Genomic DNA, 24,769 nt, shown 5'->3' with positions numbered 1-24,769 from the left:
GTCCAGCTTGAGGACATTCTCGCTCGCCACACAATGGAGTCTTGCCTCGTCTTTCAAACTCATTTTTTTTTTATTGTCCAGTTCCTTATTTAGGTTTTGTAGTTAAATGGATAATTCCTCATCTCTCAGCTGCTCAAATACCTGTTGGGCAATAGATAAAGAAGCAGAACAGCTTTTCACAACATTATTTCTCAAACAGATTCAGTGGAGTTAACCACGTTGGAAGGGTCTCACCTGCATTAAAACAATTAGACAATCATCAGGGGGACAGTTGTTGCTCTGAACGCAGGGAGATTTCCTATTTTTAAGATATCAGCCATGTGCTCTGCTGTGAATTGGACCCTTGAATGACGGTATTGATCTGCTGCTAGTTCCACCACTTGTCTAGACTGAAGATATGTCCACATCTGTTGGATGGGCTATCACAAAATGTTGCGTTTGTTTACCTAGACAGTGATCGCTCATGACTTTTGGAGAGCAATGTATTGACAACTCTGAAATGTCATCACGCAACACAACATCCATTTGAATCTTTATTTTGTCCAATAGCTTGGTTTAAAAGAAAAAACCCTGCACAACCTATGATAGGATGTTATATTTAAATATTTAACAATAATTTAAGCTAGCAAATGGGAGCTAGAAGGTGAAACAAACTATTTTCCAGGCCTTGTCAAGGTCTGGGCAGCTGCCCTCAGGCTTCAGACCCCCAAACAAGTACGGTTCCATGTGGGGCAGTGGGGACCAGCACAGGAAAACTAAACCAGAGACATGTACTGGTTGGGTTCTGTACTCAGCTGTTCTGCTGTACCACTCTGTGACTAACGGGGGTTTGCTCTCATTTATTTCCCCCCCGACGAACTCTTGTTGCATGTTTCCTTTAACAATGTCACACTCACAAACCATTACACACACAGACACACACACTCCACTCCTCTTAATCTATGTCTGCTGTATCGGTCTTTAATGAGGTGTGAACAGAGGACCGCAAACCCCCCCCCCCCCCCCTCTCTCTCACCCCTGTAAGCGACAGAAAGGGACGGACAGAGCGACGCGGACGTGCAGCGCTGGCGCACAGCAGACTGATAGGGCTGGAGAGGAGGCGATGGGAGAGTTAATGGGAGAGAACGAGGTCTTTTTTTCCCTCTTTCATTACTCCATCCCCCCCCATCCATCATCATGTGATCACAGCACGAGCAGATCACAGGGCCTGTGAGGGACCCTTTAAAGATTTTCTCTGGAGCTGATACCAACACCCGGCTTTTCAATGTTCACGTGTGAAGCAGTGTGTGTGTGTGCGTGTGTGTAAGTGTAAGTGTGTGTGTTTGCTTATACAGTTTGTGTATAGGGAAGGAGGTCAGGCTACTTGTGTATCTAGTCCCTCGGTGAAAAGCCTGCCCACTCCCACTCATTATAACCCACCGCAGCATCGTGGTTTTGTAGTTGAAGACCAGCCAGGTTCACTTCAACAAATGCATCTCACATTTGTGCGTCTGTGCGAATGTGTGTGTTTGCATGCCTCCCAGCATTGTGGGATGCTATACAGACGAACAGCACATCAGCAGCGTGCCCTTGATTTGGATGAAGGGCAGCATTTCTGTTCAAATATAACAGCCTTCTCCTGCTTTGTTACCTTTGGCTTGAAAATGACATTGCCGTGGCCAAATATCAACCTCATGTTCTCTGAGCTTATTAAAGAAAAAATAATACAGCGGCAACTTTGATTACCTTCCAAGTTTGGGATTTCACCTTCAACTGGCTCGCTGCAGCCCGCAAATCAAAATTCATATTTGACTCGGAGAGAGAGAGTTTCTATATTCCCCGTCTGTCCTCGCGAGACTTTTTTTCAAACTCCCAAAAAACATCCCATCTTCTCAGCTTAAACTGCAAAGTGAGGTCACCGCAATGAATAGCATGTCATGTCCCTTTAATTGAAAAGCAGTAGAGTCACCCTCTTTGCTCAGATGGAATCCAGGAAGTGGGAGCATGCGAAAGAGGTAGGAGAAAAAGCCTTGAGCTGGAAGACCGTAAAACAAGTGATAACTCAGCAGATGTGTGTGTGTGTGTTATTGTGTGTGTGTGTTAGAGTGTGTGTTTTATTCCTCTGGACTTAAATAGAATCTCCCATTTACGCTGCCCCACACAACTAAATTGGTTATGGAGATCCCACTGGAGCTTTGTTATGAATATTTTGAGACGCAGACCAGACAAACACAATATTGTACTGGTATGTAATGAGAAAAATATCACCATCATCAACCATTTTTGAGTTGTTAATACAAGAATGTGACGTGACAACAATAAGAGAGTATATTGGAACAAGTCGTGTTAATCCTCCAGTGCATATTGGCCCTTTGTAATCGGATTTCACTGTAAATACTGTCCTATAGCTTCTGTTAACGTGAGGTTATGTTTTACAGGATTTCAAAATGTAAATTCGTCCTTTAAGGCTAAAATGAGGCTGGAAAAAAAAATCACAAATAGAATTTTACAAAATCTAGTGACGTTAGAAAATTACAAAACAAGTTAAGTCCCATTTCTCTTGTTTTATTTATGTATTCTCTATGACCATTCTAGAAAGGCTTGAAGTAGACAACTGTGATGAAATATCCTCTACTCAAGGTTTGTTTACAGGCTTTTTTTCTGGACCTTTCAACCATATCCAACCGCCTCCTTCATTAAATAAACTTTGCTCTTATAATAATTATCTCACAGCTCTTTCATGCCCAATTTATCTCTTCTTCACTTACATATTCATTTGCATAGGTTAGTTGTCAGACATAAATCTGTTGTGTGCAACTGCTGTTTTAATAGCACATGACTAAATCTTTCAGGTCTTCTTAGAACTGTTACCGGCAGCATCCTCTCTGCCTCGTGCTTGATAACCAGTAGAGAAGGATATGGGAAAGTGTCCATTTCACATAATAACACACTTTCAAACTCACTCAACCAGTATAAGTGATAGTTCGTGGCTTCAGAATCTGTGGCTGTGTTCCTTGTGACTTGTTACTATAAATATATTCAGCTCCCCCCTCTCCCTTCAGATTCACGAACCACAATCAGAACGCCCCAAAAACTCCTTTTTTCGTTTCTTGTCATAATGAAATGGAATAACCGCAGCATGTTTCACTGAGAAAAAAAAAGTAATTAAGGTAATGAGATTTCTGTACAGGAACAAGGAAAGGCATAATTTACTTTTGAATTTGTAATTAATGAGCTCACATAGTCATAAATTCCCTGTTATCAGCTCACTCCCCTGTGCAAACTGCAGGATCTTTTATCGGAGAGAATGATCGAAGTTCTTCAATGGTGGTAAATAGATGGTCAACATAACACATGACTTTTACACCACCATTCATACCACTTGTTTGTTTGTTTACTTATTTTTCTGTTTAAATCCCGACTCTGAGAGGGATCCCAGGTCGTTCCTTCCTTCCTGCTGCTGTCAGACTTTACAACCTGCTCTGCAGATCCCTGTAGACCACATGCACCAAATTCTGCACTCTATATCCACTTCATGAAAACCAAAACCATCCTGTTTACATTATTCAGTTTACATTGTGTTGAGTATTCCATTTCTTTATCTACTTAATTATTAATTACTATATTGCTGATGTAACACCTCATATTTCCCCAGTGAAGAATATTTTTCCCATTAATATTGTTTGCTTTGTGCGTGGATGGGGGTTGGGGGAGTGGTTTTATTGCTTTTATTCTGTAAAGCACTTGCGATACAAATGGATTGATTATTGTTGCTTAGATTAAACAAACATGAACCAGAGACATTATCAGAGGTAGAAGATACATTTTGCCTTTAGGCCTAGGAAAATCTTAATGCAATCTTTTCCAATGTTGATAATATTGATGAGGAGACTTCATGTCCACCTGATATGATGTAATTAGGATTAAGATTAAGATGCATTTATTTGTCCCAAACACATGCAAAGGCAGACTCATGCAGGTAGGGAAATTGAACCTCTGCTTTTGACCCATCTGGTGCAGGACACACAGAGCAGTGAGCGACCATGTACGGCGCTCGGGGAGCAGATGTTGGGGGAGTAAGGTGCCTTGCTCAAGGGCACTAGACAGGGTAGGGAGACTCTTGGAATTTTGGACAGATCAATCCAGGTTCGTCTGTTGTTGTCTCTCCCTGGAGTCGAACCAGAGACGAACCAAAGACCTTCTCTGCCCATAGTCCAAGTTTCTGCCACTGCCACACACAATGACCCCCAAACTAAATATTTTTAGTAAATTGAACCATGAGTGGAACCATGAGTGGAACATTTAGTTTGAACGATTTTGAAGTTGTAAATGGCGATATCAGTTTCCAGAAATAATAAGGAAAAAAAACAATGAGTCTGCCCTTGCAGCTTGCAGCTTGCACGCTGATGCTCTCCGCTGCACTGAGTTACATCAGTTCAGTGTAAACCTTAAACCTCTTCCCTCACCCGCTCCTCCGAGTTTCTGCAGGTTCGGCTCGGCGACGGCGATCCGGTGAAAACCACGAGTCATTTGCTCTGAGACGGGCCTCGTGCCTGCGAGCAGTTTCCGAGCGCGCGGAGACAGAAAAAATCTCCCTGATACCAGCTTCCAAGACTAGAACCAATTAGGGAATCATCATAATGAGGAGCCTCTAAGTGCGCGTCTTTTGTTCCTCGGCAGCTGTCTAATTGCTGCTGGATCTCCGTGGGAGTTGGGATGAACGTTGCTCCAAAGTGGCCGTGGTACACGCTCAACGCGGCGGCTGTCTCGTGGCTGACAATTTGACAACGTGCGTCGCGTGGCCTCGTGCAGACGGCTCCGTTTAATAGGTTACTCCGAGCTTTTACGGTGTTTCAGGAAACGCGTTCCAGTCAGCTGGAAACACTGAATCTCCTGCAAGCCGCCTTTAACCTTCTCATGTCCACTGCAGCTGTGAAGGATGTTTTACCTCGGGATACACTGTAGATTCAAGAAAAGATTGACTGGTCATAGTTTGAACCTGTTTTCTCTCCATCACCCGTTTAAATATTATGGGTATGCATGTCCATTGGGCCAAAGATGTGGATTTTAATGTGTTTTCCGTCTTTGTGTTTCTCTTCACAGCCCCGCTGACCGACAAGCCGCCGAAAATCCTCTCCCCTTCAGAGAGCCAGATGACTGTCATAGAGATGGTGACAGGTAAGAACATACGTCTGCTTCCTCACTCTGATTGGTTGTCTCCTGATGGCGTCAGACTTGTGGCATATCTCTCTCCCGATTGCAGGATTAGATGTTAAAAAGCCAAGTCATGTTCTACTCAACTGGATCTTTGTTTTCTGCGTTTTTTGTCGATTTCTCAATTGCTTCGTGCAGTCACATAGGTTTCTAGTACATGCTGTAAATCTTGTAGTCATGACAGCATAGAGAACTGGGCCTTTCTTTGAAACCTCTCTTTTACAGAGAGTATTTCAATAAAATTGACGCTCCCTCTACAAATATTTGTTACAAGTTCTGTATCCTCCACCGTTTCTGTCTGGCTTTTAATTTGAAATATTTTCAGGAAGTGGAGATTTTTACTGACGTTTACATAGACACCTATACTCCAACTGAATAAGACTTTATTTTGACTATGATGCTTACATGAGCTGCTACTAGATTATTCCATTATGACAAGTGCCATCACAACGTCCTATTACCTTCCGACACCCAAACACAGAACATGGGACAGGAGAAAGGACGTGCGAAATTCTGAATTCTCCACGTCTTCATTTAATTATTCAAAAACATGGCAGCAACTTTTTCGGTCAATTGTCAGAATATTGGTGTCTCTAAAAATGTCTGACAGTTTCTCATCTCTGAATGAAAGCACTCTGTGAGTTAACATGTAGAATCAGATTAAAGTTATTGCTGCGGAGATGGTAATTAGGTTGAATGTGCATTGTGAGGCAATACAATTATAACTCCTACAGTGACTTGCAGCAAAAAGAAAAACATTATCGGATGAGAAAAAAAATCCACAGTTGATAGCAAAGCAGTTGAAGACAACACACAACTAATCATACAACAAATTCCGGTTGCAAGTTGCAGTTTTTCATCTCTCGTCATCCGTGAGGGATTTGCATCTCCACTCGCGGGCGACAGGGAATGAAATGTCATTTGTTTGCCATCCTTTAAGGTGTCTCACGCTGTCGCAACAAATACACACCTCGCCTTGTTATAGAAACCGCTGCACTGTCTTCCACCAATTAAAATTGATCTCCAATACTCCCCCTGCGTGTTGCAGCCGTGGCGCCGCTGCAGCGCGGGTTTGACTCAAAGTAACCCCGGCGGTGCCGAGCGCAAGGTTTTTCAATTAGGCCCCTCCACTCTCGGTGAATGGACCTTGAGTTTTTCACGATTGCCAGGAGAAAAAGCAGGATGAGTCGTTCGTCAGATCTGTGGATAAAGCGGGGGGGGGGGGGGGGGGGGGGGGGTGATTCAGCGGGTATGAAAGCTGCCGCCTGCTGCCGCGTCTCCTCCCATCGCGAGGAGTGCCTCCTCGTTGTGCTCACGCTCCTCACATCTATCTTGGTTATCTGGCGCAGCACGAAAGGCAGCTTGTATTTGCTCGTCCGTAATGAGTCGGTAATGAATCAAAGTGGTACTTCTGAGAAACCACACATAATATCTCTTCCCATTATCTTCAAAGTTATAATGTTAGCATTTCTTCAAATGATTGCCTCCGATTCCCCCCCCCCCCCCCGCGCGGCTGCCTTTCATATGCCTTCGCAGCTTGTGATGCATGGGGGGGGGGGTCTCGTGGGAAAATTCCCCCCCGCTTTGTGCCTTATTGGGCGAAAGCTCAGCTGTTGGTGGAAGGGAGAAATGGGTCATGATGGAGGCTCGCTTTGAAGTCGATTTGTCACGGGCGGTGAGCACAACGGGCTCGCAGAGGTAAAAGGTGGCAATCTGAAAAATAGGCTCGGATCATTGTAGCCCTGAATTGATGATGAGGTAAAAGGCGCGCCGGCATTTTCTCCTCCGATCAGGTGTTTTCACAGTGGATGATGGTGATTGTCAAAATGATACCCGATGGCTGGGAGACCAGGCAAGCGTATGTGCAGCTATTCCCGTTTTCAATAGTTTGATTATTCCATTATGTCGTTTTTATTGTATTTTGAAAAAATGTATCTATGGGATTTCCAGTTTTTCAGCTTTCTAGCCCTTCATCCCATGAGTTACTGTGTCTGATTGAATTTTCATCGTGGTTTTGATTCTCATGAAGGATTAGTGCGAATATTTTGTATTTACGTTCCTTCCCACACAGTCAGAGTCATAAGCTGTGTGTACCTAATACATGAATTCATTTGGTGATCTGACTGTACAAGCCCCTGTCCTCTTCTTTTTTTCTCTGTCGAGCTGGCAACGCATATGTCATCCACCGTCGAGTTCTGGCGGCTTTGGTGGACTTTTAATACGGGGTCTCCGATGGAACGTCAAATGACTCGCAGTTAATCGGGAAGGTGGGAGAGAGAAAGCCAGAGCGGGGGGGGGGGGGGGGGGGGAATAGGGAAATGTGGAGTGTCTCTTTTCAAGCTCTCCTTGTGGCGCTCAGGGGACAGACAGGATGAACAGCGGGATCTGTAAATGGCGGCTGTGGGGGGGGGGGGGGGGACCGTTTAATCAGCGCGTACTTTCCTCCGCGTTTCCTTTCCTTTTTTTTTTTTTGTTTCGTGGTTCCTCAATTATAATTCATTAAGTTTGATTAAAACCTGTTGTGTAAAACGCTCTTCCCCGGCCCCCTCGGCGGGCTCGTCGTTTCACCGCTTCCGCCCGGCGGGACGGAATCGGAGACAGTTTGGCTCCGTGATTCACTCTTGACACTTCACTGCACACTGCTTTTTGCTCTGCCGTGCGCGGATCCCGGAATAATTGACTGCGGTCTAGCCGAGCAGACTAACTGCGGCGCACGTCCGATTTTCGAGGAGGCTGCTAATGCGTGCAATTTGTAAACAATAAACACTTTGACAACCAGGTGATTAATTTCCTTAACGCATGGACATGTTTGTGATTTCTCCATCGAATCAATGTGCAATAAAACGGCTTGTGTCACTTCTTTCCTTCATTCTTCTGCTGCTGCTGCTGCTGCTGCTGCTGCGTTTGATTTACTATTATGCTGTTGTGTTTGCACAGCTGACATGTCACATTGCCTTTCCCCTCCTGACATTTTTATTTTTGGGATGGATTGAATTTACGATCGCGGCGGCGTCGCGTTTGTGACGCTCGTTCTGAGAATACCCAGCAAGTTCTCCCCTCATGATCCTGATTGGCTGTCGGAAACTTCGAGCCCTTTCCCACCCCCTGCCTCCTTCCCCTGGGATCTCAGGCTTCACCCCCCCCCCCCCCCCCCCCCCCCCCCACGACGTCTGACTCTGCGACACCGCACACAAGTTCTCTAAATCGCCGCGGTGATGTGTCTGAACCTCGGCAAAATCTCTCTAAACAATCCCATTTGAGCTCGCACAACTTTAAGAACCCTCCCACCTTTGCCACCGTTCTGCATGACCACTCACAGATTTGATGCGTCCCAAGAGTTGTTTTCGTGCTGGAGTAATTGAGTTAGTGATTCGTTTTGTTTCCCTCAATGGCTTCTCGGGGAGCCTTTGGGGGCTGTGAGTGAATTTGTTGTTTTTTCAGTCAATTAGGGAGTAGCTCTGCAAAACAGTGTAAAGGCAAGAAAGGGTCAAAAGTTCTTTGGTGTGCCTCCAATAAGAAATGCAGTCGTCACCCATATATTCAGAAGTCCTGGGACAAACAAGTAGTATATTTGTACGGAGAAGTATGTATTTTTTGGTTATACTTGTATTAGTAAAATTCATAGATTGTATATAAAGTAGGACATGACAGCTCCCCCAGTCGGCACGGCGCAAACTCTGGCTCCATTCGCGTCATCGGTGCTCGATGGTGGCGTTCTTGTCTGGAACTTGTTTGCTTCCTTCCTGGACAGAGGGAGGAAGTGGAGATGCCCCGTCCGACCTTTTTATACAGCCTATAGCCACATCTCATGTTTTAAAATAAATGCTAGAATGAACAAATGCTGCTGATGTGAAATAAAAATGTTCACGACCAAATACATGTCAGTTTCCACATACTTTTGGCCGTTCGGTGTTTCTCTGTGGTGTATGAGAACAAAAGGGGTCTGTATGGATAGAGACATTGTAGAGATACATTTGTTATGCATTCATATTTCTTAATACCTTAAAAACGGCCTTTTAAATCACCTAGACATAGTATCACTCCCGAGCTCGTCTGTAACAATCTTACAAGCTGCCCTTCTCTTAGAGGTCTATGAATAATAATAATAATACCGATAATGATCTTCAGTCACTCATCAGAAGGAGTGAAATTGTCTAAAAATATGAACGGAGGATACCTGAGTGAGATCAAAGACATTATTATCCTGAATTGAGTCTGCACCCACCTCAAATTAGACTCTGAAGTCCTTGCCGCATCAATATACTGTTATTCCTGTGCATGTCAGGTCACTTAGAGACTCTCACGTCCTGTAAGCTGATGTTGAACCCCTCACAAACTGGAAGATGGATTGAGAAGCACCTACAAATTCCATCCTCTCCTCCTAGGTCAACTTTCAGCTCACAGATGTTTTGAAATGTATAACCCTGACTTGACTTTATCCATCGATGAATGGCGATCATCCCATTATCCTGGAACAAATGTCTTGTCGTGGCTGTATGATCTTCCGGCGCGATGTTTTGCGATCTTCTCTCATTGATCCGGGCGCGGCTTTCAATATTTAATGATCACTATCGATTCCTTGGACGTCCTGCTGACAAATCCGGTGGGATGAAGGCACACCAATGCCACAGATAGGCTGACATGTGTGATAGATCATGTTCAAGGTAAATACCAGGAGTCCGAGAGAGAGGTTGTAAACATGATAGGGTCAGGAAGACATAATGATTACATGAACACACGCTTTATTGATTTTTATTTCTTTTTTTCCTCACTTGTAACATATAAATCATCCTTGACTCGCGCATTTCCCATTAAATACAACATTAAATGCATTTAACAGGATAAAACGTGAAATAAATCAACTTAGAGCCAAAGAAAAAGGGCAAGATTCAAAAGCACAGATTCATCCCAACATGAAGAGCTGCAGGGGCCTTGAAAGATAACATTTAGATCACAGGGTGCTTTGTGGTTTTTGCGGCTGCAGAGGTACAAAGAACTGTTCAGGGCATTAGTGCAAGGTGTAAAATGGTAAGTGCCCCATGTTGCTTTGTTGACTCGGCTCGGATCAAAAACCAAACCATGGCCTGGTTCGTTTTGAATGTTAAGAACTTTTTTTGTGAAAATGCTCTCGGTGTAAAATCACCCATGATATTTGTCTACAGCTCAGGACAAGGAGTAGAATTATTCAACCTGTATCACATGATTCTATAACAAATGGCCACACTCAAACATGTTCTTCCCTAAAATGTGAACTTTCTGTATTAAAATCCACATACACATTTTATGTAACTTTATCATGTGAGTTCAGTGTAAAGGGTCAGATTTAATGAATAGTTTCCAATCACTTTTGATTGAATCAAGTTCCGCTTATTCATACATGTACAAAAATTTTAACACCAATGTTATAAATAAGTGCAACTTGATTTAAGTTAGCATATTTGTGCAATTGAATGGACCTACAGAGCCGGAGTACACCAGTGTATTTATTCATCTATCATATTGGGCTGAAATTAATCTTCACCCTAGATTTAGATTGAGATGCATTTATGAGTCCCAAACACATGCACAGACATGCACAGGCACACTCATGCAGGTAGGGAAATTTAACCTCTGCTTTTGACCCATCTGGGGCAGGACACACAGAGCAGTGAGCGACCATGTACGGCGCCCGGGGAACAGATGTTAGGGGAATAAGGTGCCTTGCTCAGGGGCACTAGACAGGGTAGGGAGAATCCTCTTGGATTTTTGGACAGATCAATCCAGGTTCGTCTTTTGTTGTCTCTCCGTGGAGTCGAACCAGAGACGAACCAGAGACCTTCTCTGCCCATAGTCCAAGTTTCTGCCACTAGACCATCGCCTCTCCCTATGATGTTAATATGAATTCTCAGTTTGCTTCTCTTAGTGGGTCTGGAACTCGTGCATGCAAAGGTCTAAAACGTTGGAGGCCAGGGGCTCTCCTGTTTCTGAATTTTGTAACTACACACAACTTGGCTTAGATGTGTGCAAACAGTTGACACGTGTATGTAAGGCTGCTCGTGTTTATTTTCCCTCTATTGTCAAGACTTGAGTGTTAAAGCCACCAGAGAGGTACAGACGACACAGGCCCACTCAAGCATCTTTAAAGCGTCACTTGATTCAACGCAGCAGCTCAGTGTTGTGTTCAGTATATTCTGCAGGTAGAGAATCCTCATGGTCTCGCTCCCACTTTGTCCGTCCAACGCTTTCGTGGCCACAGGTTCTCATCAAAGGTTCTCATCAAACCACATAACCACATATAACCACAAATATTTGAGTTTTGTACAGAAAATCAAGAAGTTCTCCCACAACACAGCAGCACCTCTCAGCAATATCAAACACACACACTCACCCACACACCAGCCATCCCTCTAAATGTCACCGGCTCGGCAGAAACGCTTCGTCGATGCCAAACGCTCAGAGGCCCTGGGATCAATATTACATCATTTCTCTCAATTAGGGCATATTTATTCCCCTCAAGTTATTGTACATCTGCGAGTGATCCTATCTGCATTCCTGGCGAGTCTCCCGATGAGTCCGGGCCCTGGAGGGAAGAAGAGACGGGAGTGAGATAAAGATGAAGAGAGAGAGGGGGAAAGGGAATGAAAGAGAAATCTAGGTAGGGGGAGTCGGGGCAAAGCGATGGAGCAAGGGAGGAAAAGTGAGCGAGATCATTTAAGATTCACAGAGGGGATGAAATATGATGGTGTCTTACCTTGGGTTATTACAGATGAAAGTGGATACAAGACGGCACACTGTCCCAAATGGTTAATATGCCCTGCAGCACAGAGTCATAAATCGTGATAGTCATATTCGGGGGGGGCTTGGGGGGCGGTGGTGAATAGAGGAGATTCTTGGCGAAGGGAAGCTCCCATTAGTGTTTTACATAAGTACAGTAATGAAGGGGACAGTTTCGCGAGACCTGATCGGCCCGCTGGACCGACGGAGGCTCATTCGGCTCGGTAGTTGAGCATATCCGCCAGAGTGTGACCACAGGGTTGATACCCTGTTAGCATTTGATTGACCTCAAAAGTCAAGCTACCGTCCCACATTGACTGCTCCACGCTCTACTTCCTGTCAGTGGCTCCCACCCACAGCCTCGTACCTGTCTCGGCAAACTAAGAGGAAAAATGGCAGATGGCATTTGCTCTCCTTATCAGAAAATAGCACAGTGGACGGGTGTTTGCACTTGAGTATTAAGATATACTGCCTCTTGTCTGTGCCAGCAAAGCTTACACTCTCTGGGTAGAACGATTAATCATAAACCGGGCCTTGGCATGGGGTTTAAAGGAAGTCGCGAACTGGTGTCACAAACCCTACCTCCTCCATGTTAGTGGATGGGACGTGGACCAAACAAAAAAGAAAGTCATGATCGACAGCTGAGACTGACCCTCGTTGGTCGAGCATGTGTAACAACAGCTCCTTGACTCTTTGACTCCAATTGGGGCTATTCGTATATATTCTGAACATTTTGACATCTTTATATAGACTCTGTTCTGTGTTTAAAGCCGTTATTTATCTTATATTACTATTGCTGCAGTGGTATAGTCATATTGAATGCAGTTTTAATGCAAGGTAATACCAGAATGATGACAATAATGGACAAGGTAGAATTTATCCACCTTAACCCACTCGCTTTTTGGGGTTTGCACAGTTATGCACGAGTTTCACTACCATAGCCTCTTCAACCACTTGCTCTATGATTCTTACTCTGGTGTTCCTGGGTTTGTTTCAACATAGTGGGGCATTAAAGCTGCTGGTCTTTACTCATTTAGCCTTTTAGTCTCCATGGCTTCCTCTGCACATGAGCTAAGAGAGTGCACGCTGAACCGAAATCAGCGACACACCCTGTCCGGTATTCAACCTCATTTAAACACCAGCATATGGATTACCAGCAGCGGGAGGACTCGCTCAGCAACTCGCTCTGCACCCTGTGACAGCTTGGCACCCAAGAGCCACCTGCTTTAAATTTAAACGCACCTTTTAGTGTGGGAGTTAAGTACATTTTCGTGAACCCCTACTGAAGATCTTCGAGTGCTAGCAGGCGTAGGAGACATTATTGCTCGGGTGATAAGAAAAAAAAACGTTTTCTTTACAGTGCTACTTCAGCCCTGGACTATTTCGAGCTTTATTTCGCTGAATGCTAAAAGAGGAGCTTGCATCTTGCTTCTCGAGAATTTATCAGCCACTGAAAAGCCAGTTCAACAGTGAAACCCGGAGCCGAAACGCCAACCCTGCAAGCTTCCCCCTCATCATCATTCCCTTGGCAGCGTGTGTGTTGCCTGGTTGAACTAATTGCCCTTGCTGTATTTCCAGCCAAACAGGTGGCCATATTGGATTCCTTCTGGCAGCGTTTATGAGAATGTGCTTCCAGGTTGGACCGAGATGACAGTGCCTCCTCTCTGCCCAGGATGTGACCTTGGTTAGGCGAATGTCCCTCTGCACTGGCTCTGTTCTCACATTGGCCTTTTGTGTGTGTGTGTGTGTGTGTGTGTGTGTGTGTTATTGTTTGTGTGTGATTGTGTGTTTGGCAGAGAGGATCCTATGATGTGTAGCCAGGTAATTAAAGGGCCAGGATGACAGTCAGGACAGGAGGGAGGTGACGATGACCGCAAACTTTGTAACACTTAAGAACACACGGGAGCACGGATATAAGATGTCATGATCAAAGATGGTATAGAAAAGTGGACATAGACTCCGGGGCCACAAAGTGAAGCCAATGCGGAAGTACCTGAAAACTGTATTCTCTCCAATAACCAGCGGAGGGCGACAGAGAAATCAAAAGAGCCAAGACGGCACTGGACAGAATTCCAAACCTCCAAATTGCCGTTCACAAACCAACGGTTGACTTTAAGAGGGATCGCCTCGGTCATAAAAAAGCTGCGACACACACACACAAACACATTTCGCATGTACATACAAAATATCTTCAAGACAAGCAGAAACACAAGTTACTACTTATCATGCACTCGGCCACACATTCACACTCACACTGGCAAAGGTCATAGGCAGCAGTCACCACCTCACATCATCACCTCTGGGGACTGATATGTGCTAAAGCAATCTGATCCGGTCCGATTTGTCTTCCTCCACACAGACGCTTTGGTCCATTGTATCCACAACTGGGCTCCTTTGTTTGGTCTGTGGGCAGTCCTGCTACAGGGAATAAGAATGTGTCAGATGAAATGTGGCGGATATTTCTCTCATAACTGCCGTGAGTCAGGCAACACCTTGTTTCTAGACCCTTATGTAAAGACATTTGTTTCTCCCCTCAGCAGTGGGAGGGATTATGACACGCTCAGATAGGCCCCGACCTCTTAGCGGACCAGAATAGAAGAGAATAAAATAGCACACCGGAATAAACCGATAGATCTGTCCTCATAGTCATCTCCAGTGTTTCTTCATATGTACCTTGATATTTCTTGTACTTTTCTTTTCTAGTTATTATAGTGTGCCTATCCTAGTAGTTTACCCAATTTATTCATCGTTAATTTATATAAAAATAGACCAGGGGTTTCCAAACTTTTTATCCCGAGGGCCACATATACCGCGTATTATAAAAAAAAAAAAACGAAAGCTCGGGCCACTCACGACGCCACGCCCCCCTGCCCTGGAGCGGACTTTTGACAGTTTGGGGGGGGGGAGCTGCGTTCTGAGGGACAGCTGCATTAGTGTGGGCCATAGTCCATCACATTACCTTTCATTTAGCTGACGCTTTTGTCCAAAGCAACTTACAATAAGTGCATTCAAGGGTACAACCCAGAACAACAAGAATCAAGAAAGTACAATATCTTCAAAAATAGGGCTAAATTACAAAGTGCCATAATTAAGTGCCATTAAAGTGCTACTAAATTGTTAGTTTAAAAATAACAAAATTTTGATTTTTTTTTTTTGAGGCGGGCCAATTTAAAATGGATGACGGGCCGCAGATGGCCCGCGGGCCGTAGTTTGGACACCCCTGCATTAGACCCTGTGTTTATTGAAACTTACTAGCCGTACACAAATGTTTCTTCTCTAATCTCGTCCTTCATGATGATTCATGCAGGTGACCAAATGACAGTAACTGAAGGAAATATATTGGGTAATTATCAAAAAAAAAGGGACTGATGTATATTTCGTTTTGGTAAATATGTCTAAAAAGGAATCGCAAAGATCATGGAAATTCAAATGTAGCGTGCCAATTATCGTTGTATATAGATCAATAATCGTAGTAATTTACCTTTGCGCCAATTATTTAAAATCCACGGTCCACATATTTCATTTAAAATACATTTTTTAGTGTTTTATGCAAACATTTTTGTACTGTGGTTTAACAGCTCTTTGAGTATCACTACAGCATCACAGCCATAGTTCTACTGCAACTGAATTCCATCTCACTCATGTTAGACATTTAGTGTGACATTATTTTTGGCCATGTAACTCATTGAACTTGTTTGTTTCTTGTTTCTGACACTTTGCATTATGTTGCTGGCGGCTTAGTGGCTTTTTCATCCAATCAGCGCACACAGTCATTTTTCATTCGGAGCGTACATTCTAAATTGTCACTTCACAGTCCGACACGGTTCTTTTTGGATGGTCCCAAAACTGTTTCCCAAGAAAGGAAAACCAAAGTGGCCAGAAAATGTTTAATTGTAGAAAGATTGCATTTCTTCTCCCGGTCCCTCGCTGAGAGGAAGCACAGCTGCTGAGCCAGCCGACTTGGCAGCACCTCGGTTTAATCTCTGAGACTCAGGCTCACGGCAGCATGGAGGCCTCCTTTTGCAAACACACAGCAGACTGCTCACTCTCCCTGCGAGCCATAGGCCAGCGAGAATATATTGGGCATCCGTCCACGCAGCGACACAGTATTGATATTGATTTCAATAACGACAGCAGCGTAGCTAGGACAAAGTGTTTTGAGGCGATTTGTGCAGCGGTGGCTCCCTGGTCGGTTATTTGCTGCTGCTGGTGGTTTGATGAGTGGGAAACATCAACAACCGACTCTTCCAGATTATTCTTCTGTCTTTGCATGGACACTAATTTTCAGAATCTGTCCTGAGTAACGTTATCCTGAGTATAACAATAATTTAATGAAGACATGTAGCGTATTCTGACCTAAGTCACCTTGTGTGTTCTCATTTCTTTTTTGCATCATTCCTTTTCTCTTCATGTGTTTGTCTGTAGCCCTAACTTTATTCTCGTGTTTGCTCTTCTTCTCCCCCCCACCCACCTCATAACGCCAACGTTTTCCCCCCAAGCAGCCATACTCTCCCAGATTCCAATACCATTACTCTTGTGAACCTCTTGGGTCTGATTGTCTGAGTGGCTCCGTGCACTTGTTCCGTGTAAGTTCACCGGTAGTACTCATGATGTGAAGGGGTTTAGAGGTGAGTATAATCACTCCATGAGGTAAACATAAACTCTTGTCCACGGGGATCAAGATTGGGTTATGATCCAAAGATTTACCCAGAGAAACCCAACTCACCAGAGGGGGGGGGCGCTCAACGTGCTCCCAGAGGCGTTTAGTCTCCTCCTCCATCCCCTCTGCAGCTTCCACACATCACGTGCACAATTTCTTACTAATGAAGACAAAATTGCTGTGAAAAATGTCCAACCGCTTTCTGCCAAAAGCTCAGCAGTGCCCATCGCTGCTTTTTCCAAAAAAAAATCCATTTAAAGTCCGAGCTTCGACTCCAAAGTAGCACAAACAAGCATGTTGTGTTTTCTTGATTTGGCGAGTGGGATTTGGCCGGGCTGTCACTCTGTGGTCTCTGCCTATAAGAAATTCAAAGCGGCGTCATACTATTGTATTCATATCACTGGGGGGGGGGGGGGGGGGGGGGGAATTATTCCTCCTTGACATTTACACCTTGATGTTCAGTCCTCCTCATATTAAGCTGCCCTCCATTTGCATTATCGATCCCATGTCCCCGGTGAGAGTTTCCCAGGATGAACCTAATTAGCCCGTTTCGCGGAAAGATCCGTTTTCACTCGTATTCAGCACGCTCCGGTTTTTTTGGGGACGTGTGAGAGAAAAACAGCACTAACCTGTCAACACCAGGCAGCTTCAGAGGCCCCAGGCTGTGAGTGTGGGCGCCGCCAAGTCACCCCTGTGTGCACGGATCTGTTTGTAGAGCGGATCCTGTGTGTGTGTGTGTGTGTGTGTCTGCGCGTGTGGTTGCGGTGCTCTGTTGTGTAAGCCGTGTGTTGTTGTCGAGTGTTGTCCCAGTTTAGAGGACCCCGAGCGATGACTCATCATCTAACAAAGCAGGATGCGGAGAGGAGTGTGTGTGTGTGTGTATGTGTTTGTGTGTGCGTACAGTTACTACATGCTTACATGTGTACAAAGGTAAAAGGCAGAGCAGCAAGAAGGATTGTGAACCATGGGGGGGGTCTCGCTTTCAGTACTGTACCTGTTGCCCTTGCACAAGCACACACACACACACACACACACACACACACACACACACACAAACACACACTTAGTGACTTTTCACTTTGCTTCCTTTTCCATCAGTAGATACAGAAAATGAATTCAGATAAATAATCAAATTTGTATCTACTCATCATTTCGCTGTGAGTGTCGGTGTGTGTGTTTGTGTGTGTGTGTGTGTGTGTGTGTCTCTCATCCTCACCGCTCTCTCTCTCTCTCTCAGGTCTGTCATTGCCTCCTCCGTCGCAGCAGACACACTCTTGTGAGCAGCTGTGGATTCACCAGCTGGTGTTTATGCTCATGACATGTTCTGTTTTAATGTTGCTGCCACCGTACGTGGCTGCGGCTAAACTAACCGCGACCATAATTTATGCAAATGTTCCACTCTGTGTTTGTTCAGTCGCAGCTTATCGTTCATTATTCACCATTAAATTCAGTTTACATTATTATCAGTGTTCGGCGGAAAAACTCATTAAATCTACCGGAGCCCACTTTCTGCACGCTGGACTAGTTCCAACGTAGAGAAGAGACTAATCGATGAATCCCACGTGAGGCTACTTATCCATATTACACAAACATAACGTCTTGCATCATGTTGGGCATCAGCTGTCCACGGAATGACAATGCAACAAAGTGGTGTCACCAAATGTATTTCCCTATTGACACAGGGCGTTGAGAGAAGCACAACAGTTGTTTTGAGGGCTGCCCTCGACAGGGGAACATATTTTGTACGTATTATAACATTTTATATTTTGTATGCCGCCTCGTTTGCCTTCACTGACCCTCAGAATTCGGTATTGTGGCAGGTGCATTTTCTCAACTTGAACCTGTCTTGAAGGCAGGATGTCTGACAGCTGACTCAGCCAACGCCAGATCTCTCTGACACACGCGCAAAGAGCAAGAAAGCGAGAGAGTAGCCGGCCACTTTACACAGAATTTGTCTGAATCGGACAATAGGTTACGGCTCCTGCCGTATTGATTTCCCTCCTGTCAGACAGGATGTCCAGGAGACACACTCTGACGGCCTGTCATCGCATGTTCCCAGCTGAACTCGGCCTTTACCCGGCTAATGTTACTGCTTATTTCCGAAAAAGGTGGATAATAATGTCCGCCGAACGTCAGTCACGCAGGAAGAAAGAGGAGAAGGAGACGGAATTGGACGTAAAGTGAAGGTCCGACTGTCAGAAGCTTGGGCTAAATAACTCATTGACACTTTATACATTAATGTGCCCTCGGGTTAGTGTTCATGGGAAACAGACTGCAGGTAAAAAGTTATTTTTCAGCAGTTCAGTGAAAGTGAATCAGCCACGTGTACATTTGACACATGGAGGGTAGGATATATCGTGTTTGGCCTTGCGTTAGAGGTATTCCCATTTATTTAATATTGGCTGAATTAATTTTGTTTTAATGTTGAATTTGGGGCAAAGCTCAAGACGTCTTGCTTTCGAATTTTAATATCAACCAGCACATTGTGAACCGTAGTTTTACTCTGTGCACGATGCATGTATAGGTATGTGAAATCTCCTCATAGAAACTCATTAAAACAAGCTTCTTCTGTGTTTTTTGGAGGTCATACAAATCAAGGGCAGACGTCACAATACACTCAAACACTAGGTCACATTTTGTATTTTTTGGATGAGTCATCAGGTGCTCATATCCTTCATTTATTTCGTCAGGGAGCATACCCGCGCCCGTCCGACAGCTGTCAATCTGCCGGCCGCTCACCACTCTACTCGAATACCGATCCACGTTACCTCTTGGGGCTGGTGTGTGTGCGTCTGTGTGTGTGTGTGTGTGATCACTTGGTTAGAGATACAGGAGCAGAGGAGGACAGAAGAGAAAGCGCAGGGTGCGGTGGAGAAAGGGGAAAGACGACCGCCACAGGCCCGCTTTATATCGGCCACGAGGATTGGTTTCGTATTACAATAAAACGGTATTGGTTCAAGCCGCTTAATGAGTCACATCATTTCTTATGTTCGGACGGGGTTTCTCAGGAATTAAACGACATGGAGGAATTGTTGAATTAATGACCAGCTCTTACTGTATATTGCCGTTGCCTCCAGCATGGGGGGGGGGGGGGGGGTAAGTGGAAACTGTTGCTTTACCGGCAGAACGCGGAGAGGTGTTGAGACGAGGGTGAAGCACAGGTTTGGAGAAAGAAGGAGAGGAGCCCAGCTTTGAGGAAATGCTTCTTCTACGCCAACATTAGGGGGTAGAGACATTTTTTTTTACCGTGGCTAAACCCTCTTAGAAAAGGCAATTTGTTTCTTCTTCCATTGCCGGTAAAGGAGTGTGCCTTGTGACTCATGCAAGGCAAAAGCCAGGTGTTTAGCAGGTGTTAGTTGGTTTTTTTGACCCTTGGAAAAGGAGCTTTATTCTTCAATTCCGACGATATATAATGGTCTGACATACGTATGGATGGATCCACTTCCAATCGGAGACTCAATTTGCATGAGGGCTGTCCCCCCCGCCCCTCACAGCTGCATTTGCATAGATTACCATTCAGTTTCCAGCCTCCTTTTTCTGGGCCCGTCCTCAGGTAGATTATGAATGGTGGAGCCGGAGTCGGCTCTTCAAAGCAGGACTCTGTTTTTCACTGACCAGCCCACATCGCTCCCGGGCTCGATGCGGCTTGTTATTTTTGGGTCTCATTTTTTGGGGGGGAATTTAAGTTTGTGCCTGTCCTACTTACCACGTTCCCCAAAGTGAACTCGAGGCCTTTTTCCCAGCCCGATCCAGATTTTTCATATTTTTTTTTTCTCTCTGTCTGCCCGTCGCTCCCTCTCTCGCTGCCTCACTCGATCACTCCCTCCAGCTCTCTCCTCAGCCATCTGTTCACGCTCGTGGCATCTCTCTATCCGTCTTCCCTCTCTGCTGTATTCGTCTTTCTCGACTCTCTCTGCTTTTCATCCCTGTTCCCTCTCGCGGAGCTTTTCCTTTTCTACCTCATCTGTGCTTGTATCACATCATTAACAGCCCGTGTGGCTTCCACTTTCTCCGCTACCATTGGACAGCCATTCCTCTCTCTATCTACCTGTTCTGTGATGTCTCCCTCTGTGAGATCGTGCTTTCCTACAGGTAAAAGGAATGGTGTTACCTGTAGTGAGAAAACACTGTTTCCTAAGTAATTCTTCTTCCTAATCTGTGTTTATTTCATTTTTGTATTCTCAGGCTGCAATTCTGACAATTACCCCGTGCCCTCATATCTCATTAAATGTTTTAAAACAACTCTGTAGTACGCTCACTGTCGACCACTGCCAAACATTTCCTCCTCCACCAAAGAGTCAGTTTCTTTCAGATTCTTAGATTCGTGAACATTTATTTTTGATAATACGGTTGACGAACTACAAGATGCTCCACATTCCTCACTTCAACACAGGTGAACGGTCAGATCTGCTGATATTCCTCCTCTAACATTACAGCAGGTTTGTTATTTTGTACTAATATATATATATAATTTTATGATGATTATCTCCGTTTTTGGGAGCTTTGTTCAAATGAAGTGACCTTAATGCGGCAATGCAGTTATTATCTCTAATTCAACTGCACTTAAAACTGAAATGCAAAGCTGACTGTGTAGTTGATGGGGTAAGGTTGTAATGTTATGAATCTTACATCATGGTTATGTTGCTCTGCTAAGGAATATATATTTAGCAACATCAAAACATCAATAATGAAAGATTCGGCAAAATCAATACCCTTATCCCAAATTTATAGTTTAGATATATTGCGTGTGTAACATTAAGATAAGTAAAGATTGTGATAAATGGCAAATATATACTTTGTATTTGTTAAATGTGGTCTATTAAACAAAGCCCAGTGACTATAAGACTTGTATTTGTTAGATATTGGAGAAAACTCCCTTGGGACACACACGTTATCCTCTCTCTGCCGAATTTGTTAGTCAAGTGGTTTCCGTCCTATTTAACACTCACTGGTTATCTCTACTAACGCTAAATGTTTGTGGCGAAAAGAAGAGCCTATTTACATATGATTCATTTCACATGTTATTAAGTGAATCGTGTATCAAGGGTGTTCTGAATATTGATTCTCTTTACACAACGCATTTCCTCTCGAGGTTTTGACTGATGGATGGAGGCGCAGACACACACACATCAGTGGGCACCTGTGATCCGTGTCGTTGGATGATGTCTGGATGATGTCATCACGCGCGTTACAACCGGCAATCTGGAGAAGCTGTTGCTATGGCAACCCCCCCCCCCCACACACACACACACACTAGAGAAACGCGGTCAGCGCCCGGAGCAGCGAAACGAGTGTGTCAACCTGCATAAAGGCAAAGAGCGGCACAGTCGACTGCATGAGCGTCTTTGTGTGTCTGTGTGTGTGTGTGTGTCTGTGGGTGGGTGTGTGCCTGCGTGGATGTGTGTGCGTGCGTGCGTGCGTGTGTGTGCTGGAATGCATGTGCACTTCTGTCACATCCCCGCACTCATCTCCTCTCACCTCTCTTTAGCTGACAATCCCCCCGACCCACTTATGTAACGTCTGGTCTGTGCTGTGCAGAGTCTCGACTCACACGGTCTGTTGAGGGGAAATAAATGGGCGCTATTTATGTGTTGCTCGGCTGCTAAAGAGGAACATCCAGGGTCTGTGCGCCCCCCCCCCATCGGTGAAGCTTCTGAGGGCTGTGAAATCTGCCTGTCGGCCACATGAGTTTGTGTCGTGTGGGATTAGTCGAGTGTTGTGTAGTGTAATCTCCTAACGTGCGTGTGTCTCGTCTATCGATGCATGGGTGTCTGGAATGCAACGCGCGTGAGGATTCATGCGTGTGTGTGTGTGTGTGTGTGTGTGTAACCTGAATTAAGGCGATTGTGTAGGAAGAAGTGTGGATCATTGTTGTAGCACTCAAACACATCCATCACACAATGCAAACAAGTGACTGAAGCGGTTTGAGGCTCATTTTCAAACAATGTAACCCTCGCTGTCCACAGACTTTCATGCATGACAGTGATATACGTGAAATTCCCTCGAGGCAAATGTTTCAAAATCCAAGTCGCGGCGAGAACGAGGCTCACTGGAGGCAGGCTCTCCCTGGCACAGACCCGAGCTAGCAGGTCAGTAAACTGGCCACAGGTCAGCCTCGGGTAGCGCTGGAAATGGCAGTTATCCAGACACAGCTCCTGTAGATTAGAAGACTGTGAGATTCCTGTTTTTCTTTAATGGCTCCGGATGGTAAAGTGGACCCACACACGATGGTGCTGGGTTCTCCGGCGTTTCCAAATTTCTCCGTGTTTGGTGCAGTGTCTTTAAGATACATTTATTCATTAGTCCCAAACACATGCACCGACATGCAGGTAGGGAAATTTAACCTCTGCTTTTCACCCGGGGAGCAGATGTTGGGGGAGTAAGGTGCCTTGCTCAGGGGCACTAGACAGGGTAGGGAGAATCCTCTTGGATTTTTGGACAGATCAATCCAGGTTCGTCTTTTTGTTGTTTCTCCGTGGAGTCGAACCAGAGACCTTTTCTGCCCACAGTCCAAGTTTCTGCCACTGGTCCACCGCCTCCCCTGTGATCAGCCAGGAGTAATCAACAGTTACACGTGTGCGTAGAACCTAATGGGCTGCACTTCCACCGGCTCTGGACCGTCTCTGTTATTAAGATGTTGTTGTTATTACTGCCGAGTCGTTGTTATGTCTCCGTTTTGTCACACCGTGTGAAAGATAATGGTCCCCGATGTTTGTCCCCCCAAATCTTTGCAGCCATTACAGCCCCGATGTTAATCAATTTCACCGCAGAGGTGAACAATGGGGAACAAGAGGGCTTGTGCAACAGAGTTCACGAAAACAATCGAGCGGGTCGGAACAGAAACTTAGCCAGGAGGTGTTTGGCTCCGCAGCCGGGGGAAAGACACAGAGCTCTCGTGAATCTCTAAATACACTTTCTATTCAGGTTGTCTGTTGATTGCAGAGAAAGGTCGCCCGATTGCTTCTCGGCAATTAAACATAATTACACGTATTTGAGATGAAAATGTCCCAACTTTTACCTCTTTATGCTTCCAAATTATACCTCATCGTACTTACAGGCAACTACCTTGAAAGTGCGAATGTATCCCACCTGTAAAGTTAGTTCTCCCGGAGGGCGTTCAATGCCACGGCTTAACCCTCACACGTCACCCCGCACCACACCGGAGGTCTCCATCACTTTGATGGGCTGTTAGGCATCATTACGGCCTCTGTGACTCTTGCTAAAACACAGGCAAGGCTATCGATTCAAGGTGTTCGGGCAGACGCGCGGCCCACGGGACACAATGGCAGCTGATTTAGCGAGTGATGTGGGGGGGGGGGGGGGGGGGGGTGAGCAGTTTTGGAATGAATCAAGCAGCTGTACAGAAGATTTTGCAATTATGGCTCCACGTGTATAGTAAACGGAGTTAAAGTTCTGGGTATTGATTGAGATTGATCCGGTCATCAGTGTGGTGATGGTACCCGCCGGCAGCTCCCGGGACACACGTGCAATCTGGCTTCACCTTGCACGGTCAAGTTTTCAGCCGTCACTTATTGGCACACGCCGAGTAAATCAAGCGCCAATCGGGGGGGGGGGGGGGAGAGTCTATTTTCATACCTGAGGCCAAACCAGTGCTAGTCTGATTGCTTTCTCTCCTTTTTCTGGTACTCTCTCATTCTCTCTCTCATCGGGACACCTGTCAGCGTATCTCTTGACGCGTCACCGGGTTCCGATGCCCATCATTTCAGGTTTGGCGCCCCGCTGCGCATCTAGGTCACAGGCACCTTCTGCACCTCCTCCCTAAATGAGGGAGGTGGAGCTCCATTCACAGGTCAACAGCTGTGGGTCAAGGTCATAGCTCGTATACCCACATATACAAAACACACGTGTACAAGCATGACCGACAAATAGAGCGTAAGCCTGAGGAAAACAACCTGGATAGCATTCACTTGTAAGTAGGGTTGCAAAGTTCCGGGAATATTCAAAGTTGGAAACTTTCCATGGGAATAAACAGGAATACACGGGAATAAATAGGAAATTTTGTGGGTAATTTATACTGTATAACTGTATTTACCTTGTCATATACAGACATAAATATAAACATTTTGTTTTGTCATAGGCTGATTGGAGCCCTGAGGAAACTTTGGGCACTTGACTATATGCAAATGCACACAGCCTTTCCTT

The 24,769-nt window shown here is 45.2% G+C and overlaps 1 protein-coding gene across 1 annotated transcript in view; it reads left to right on the top strand.

Annotated features, from left to right (window-relative positions):
* The window catches only part of LOC133933219 (interleukin-1 receptor accessory protein-like 1), a 220,932-nt gene that overhangs the window by 128,328 nt on the left and 67,835 nt on the right, over positions 1–24,769 (top strand). The window contains exon 6 of the mRNA XM_062380166.1: positions 5,083–5,157. Coding sequence (XP_062236150.1) covers positions 5,083–5,157 — 75 coding nt within the window. The remainder of the gene's footprint in view (positions 1–5,082; positions 5,158–24,769) is intronic.

Source organism: Platichthys flesus, chromosome 22 (assembly GCF_949316205.1).
Source record: "Platichthys flesus chromosome 22, fPlaFle2.1, whole genome shotgun sequence".
NCBI lineage: Eukaryota > Metazoa > Chordata > Actinopteri > Pleuronectiformes > Pleuronectidae > Platichthys > Platichthys flesus.
Note: the sequence above shows the minus strand (reverse complement) of the source record. Positions and strands in the feature narration are given on the sequence as shown.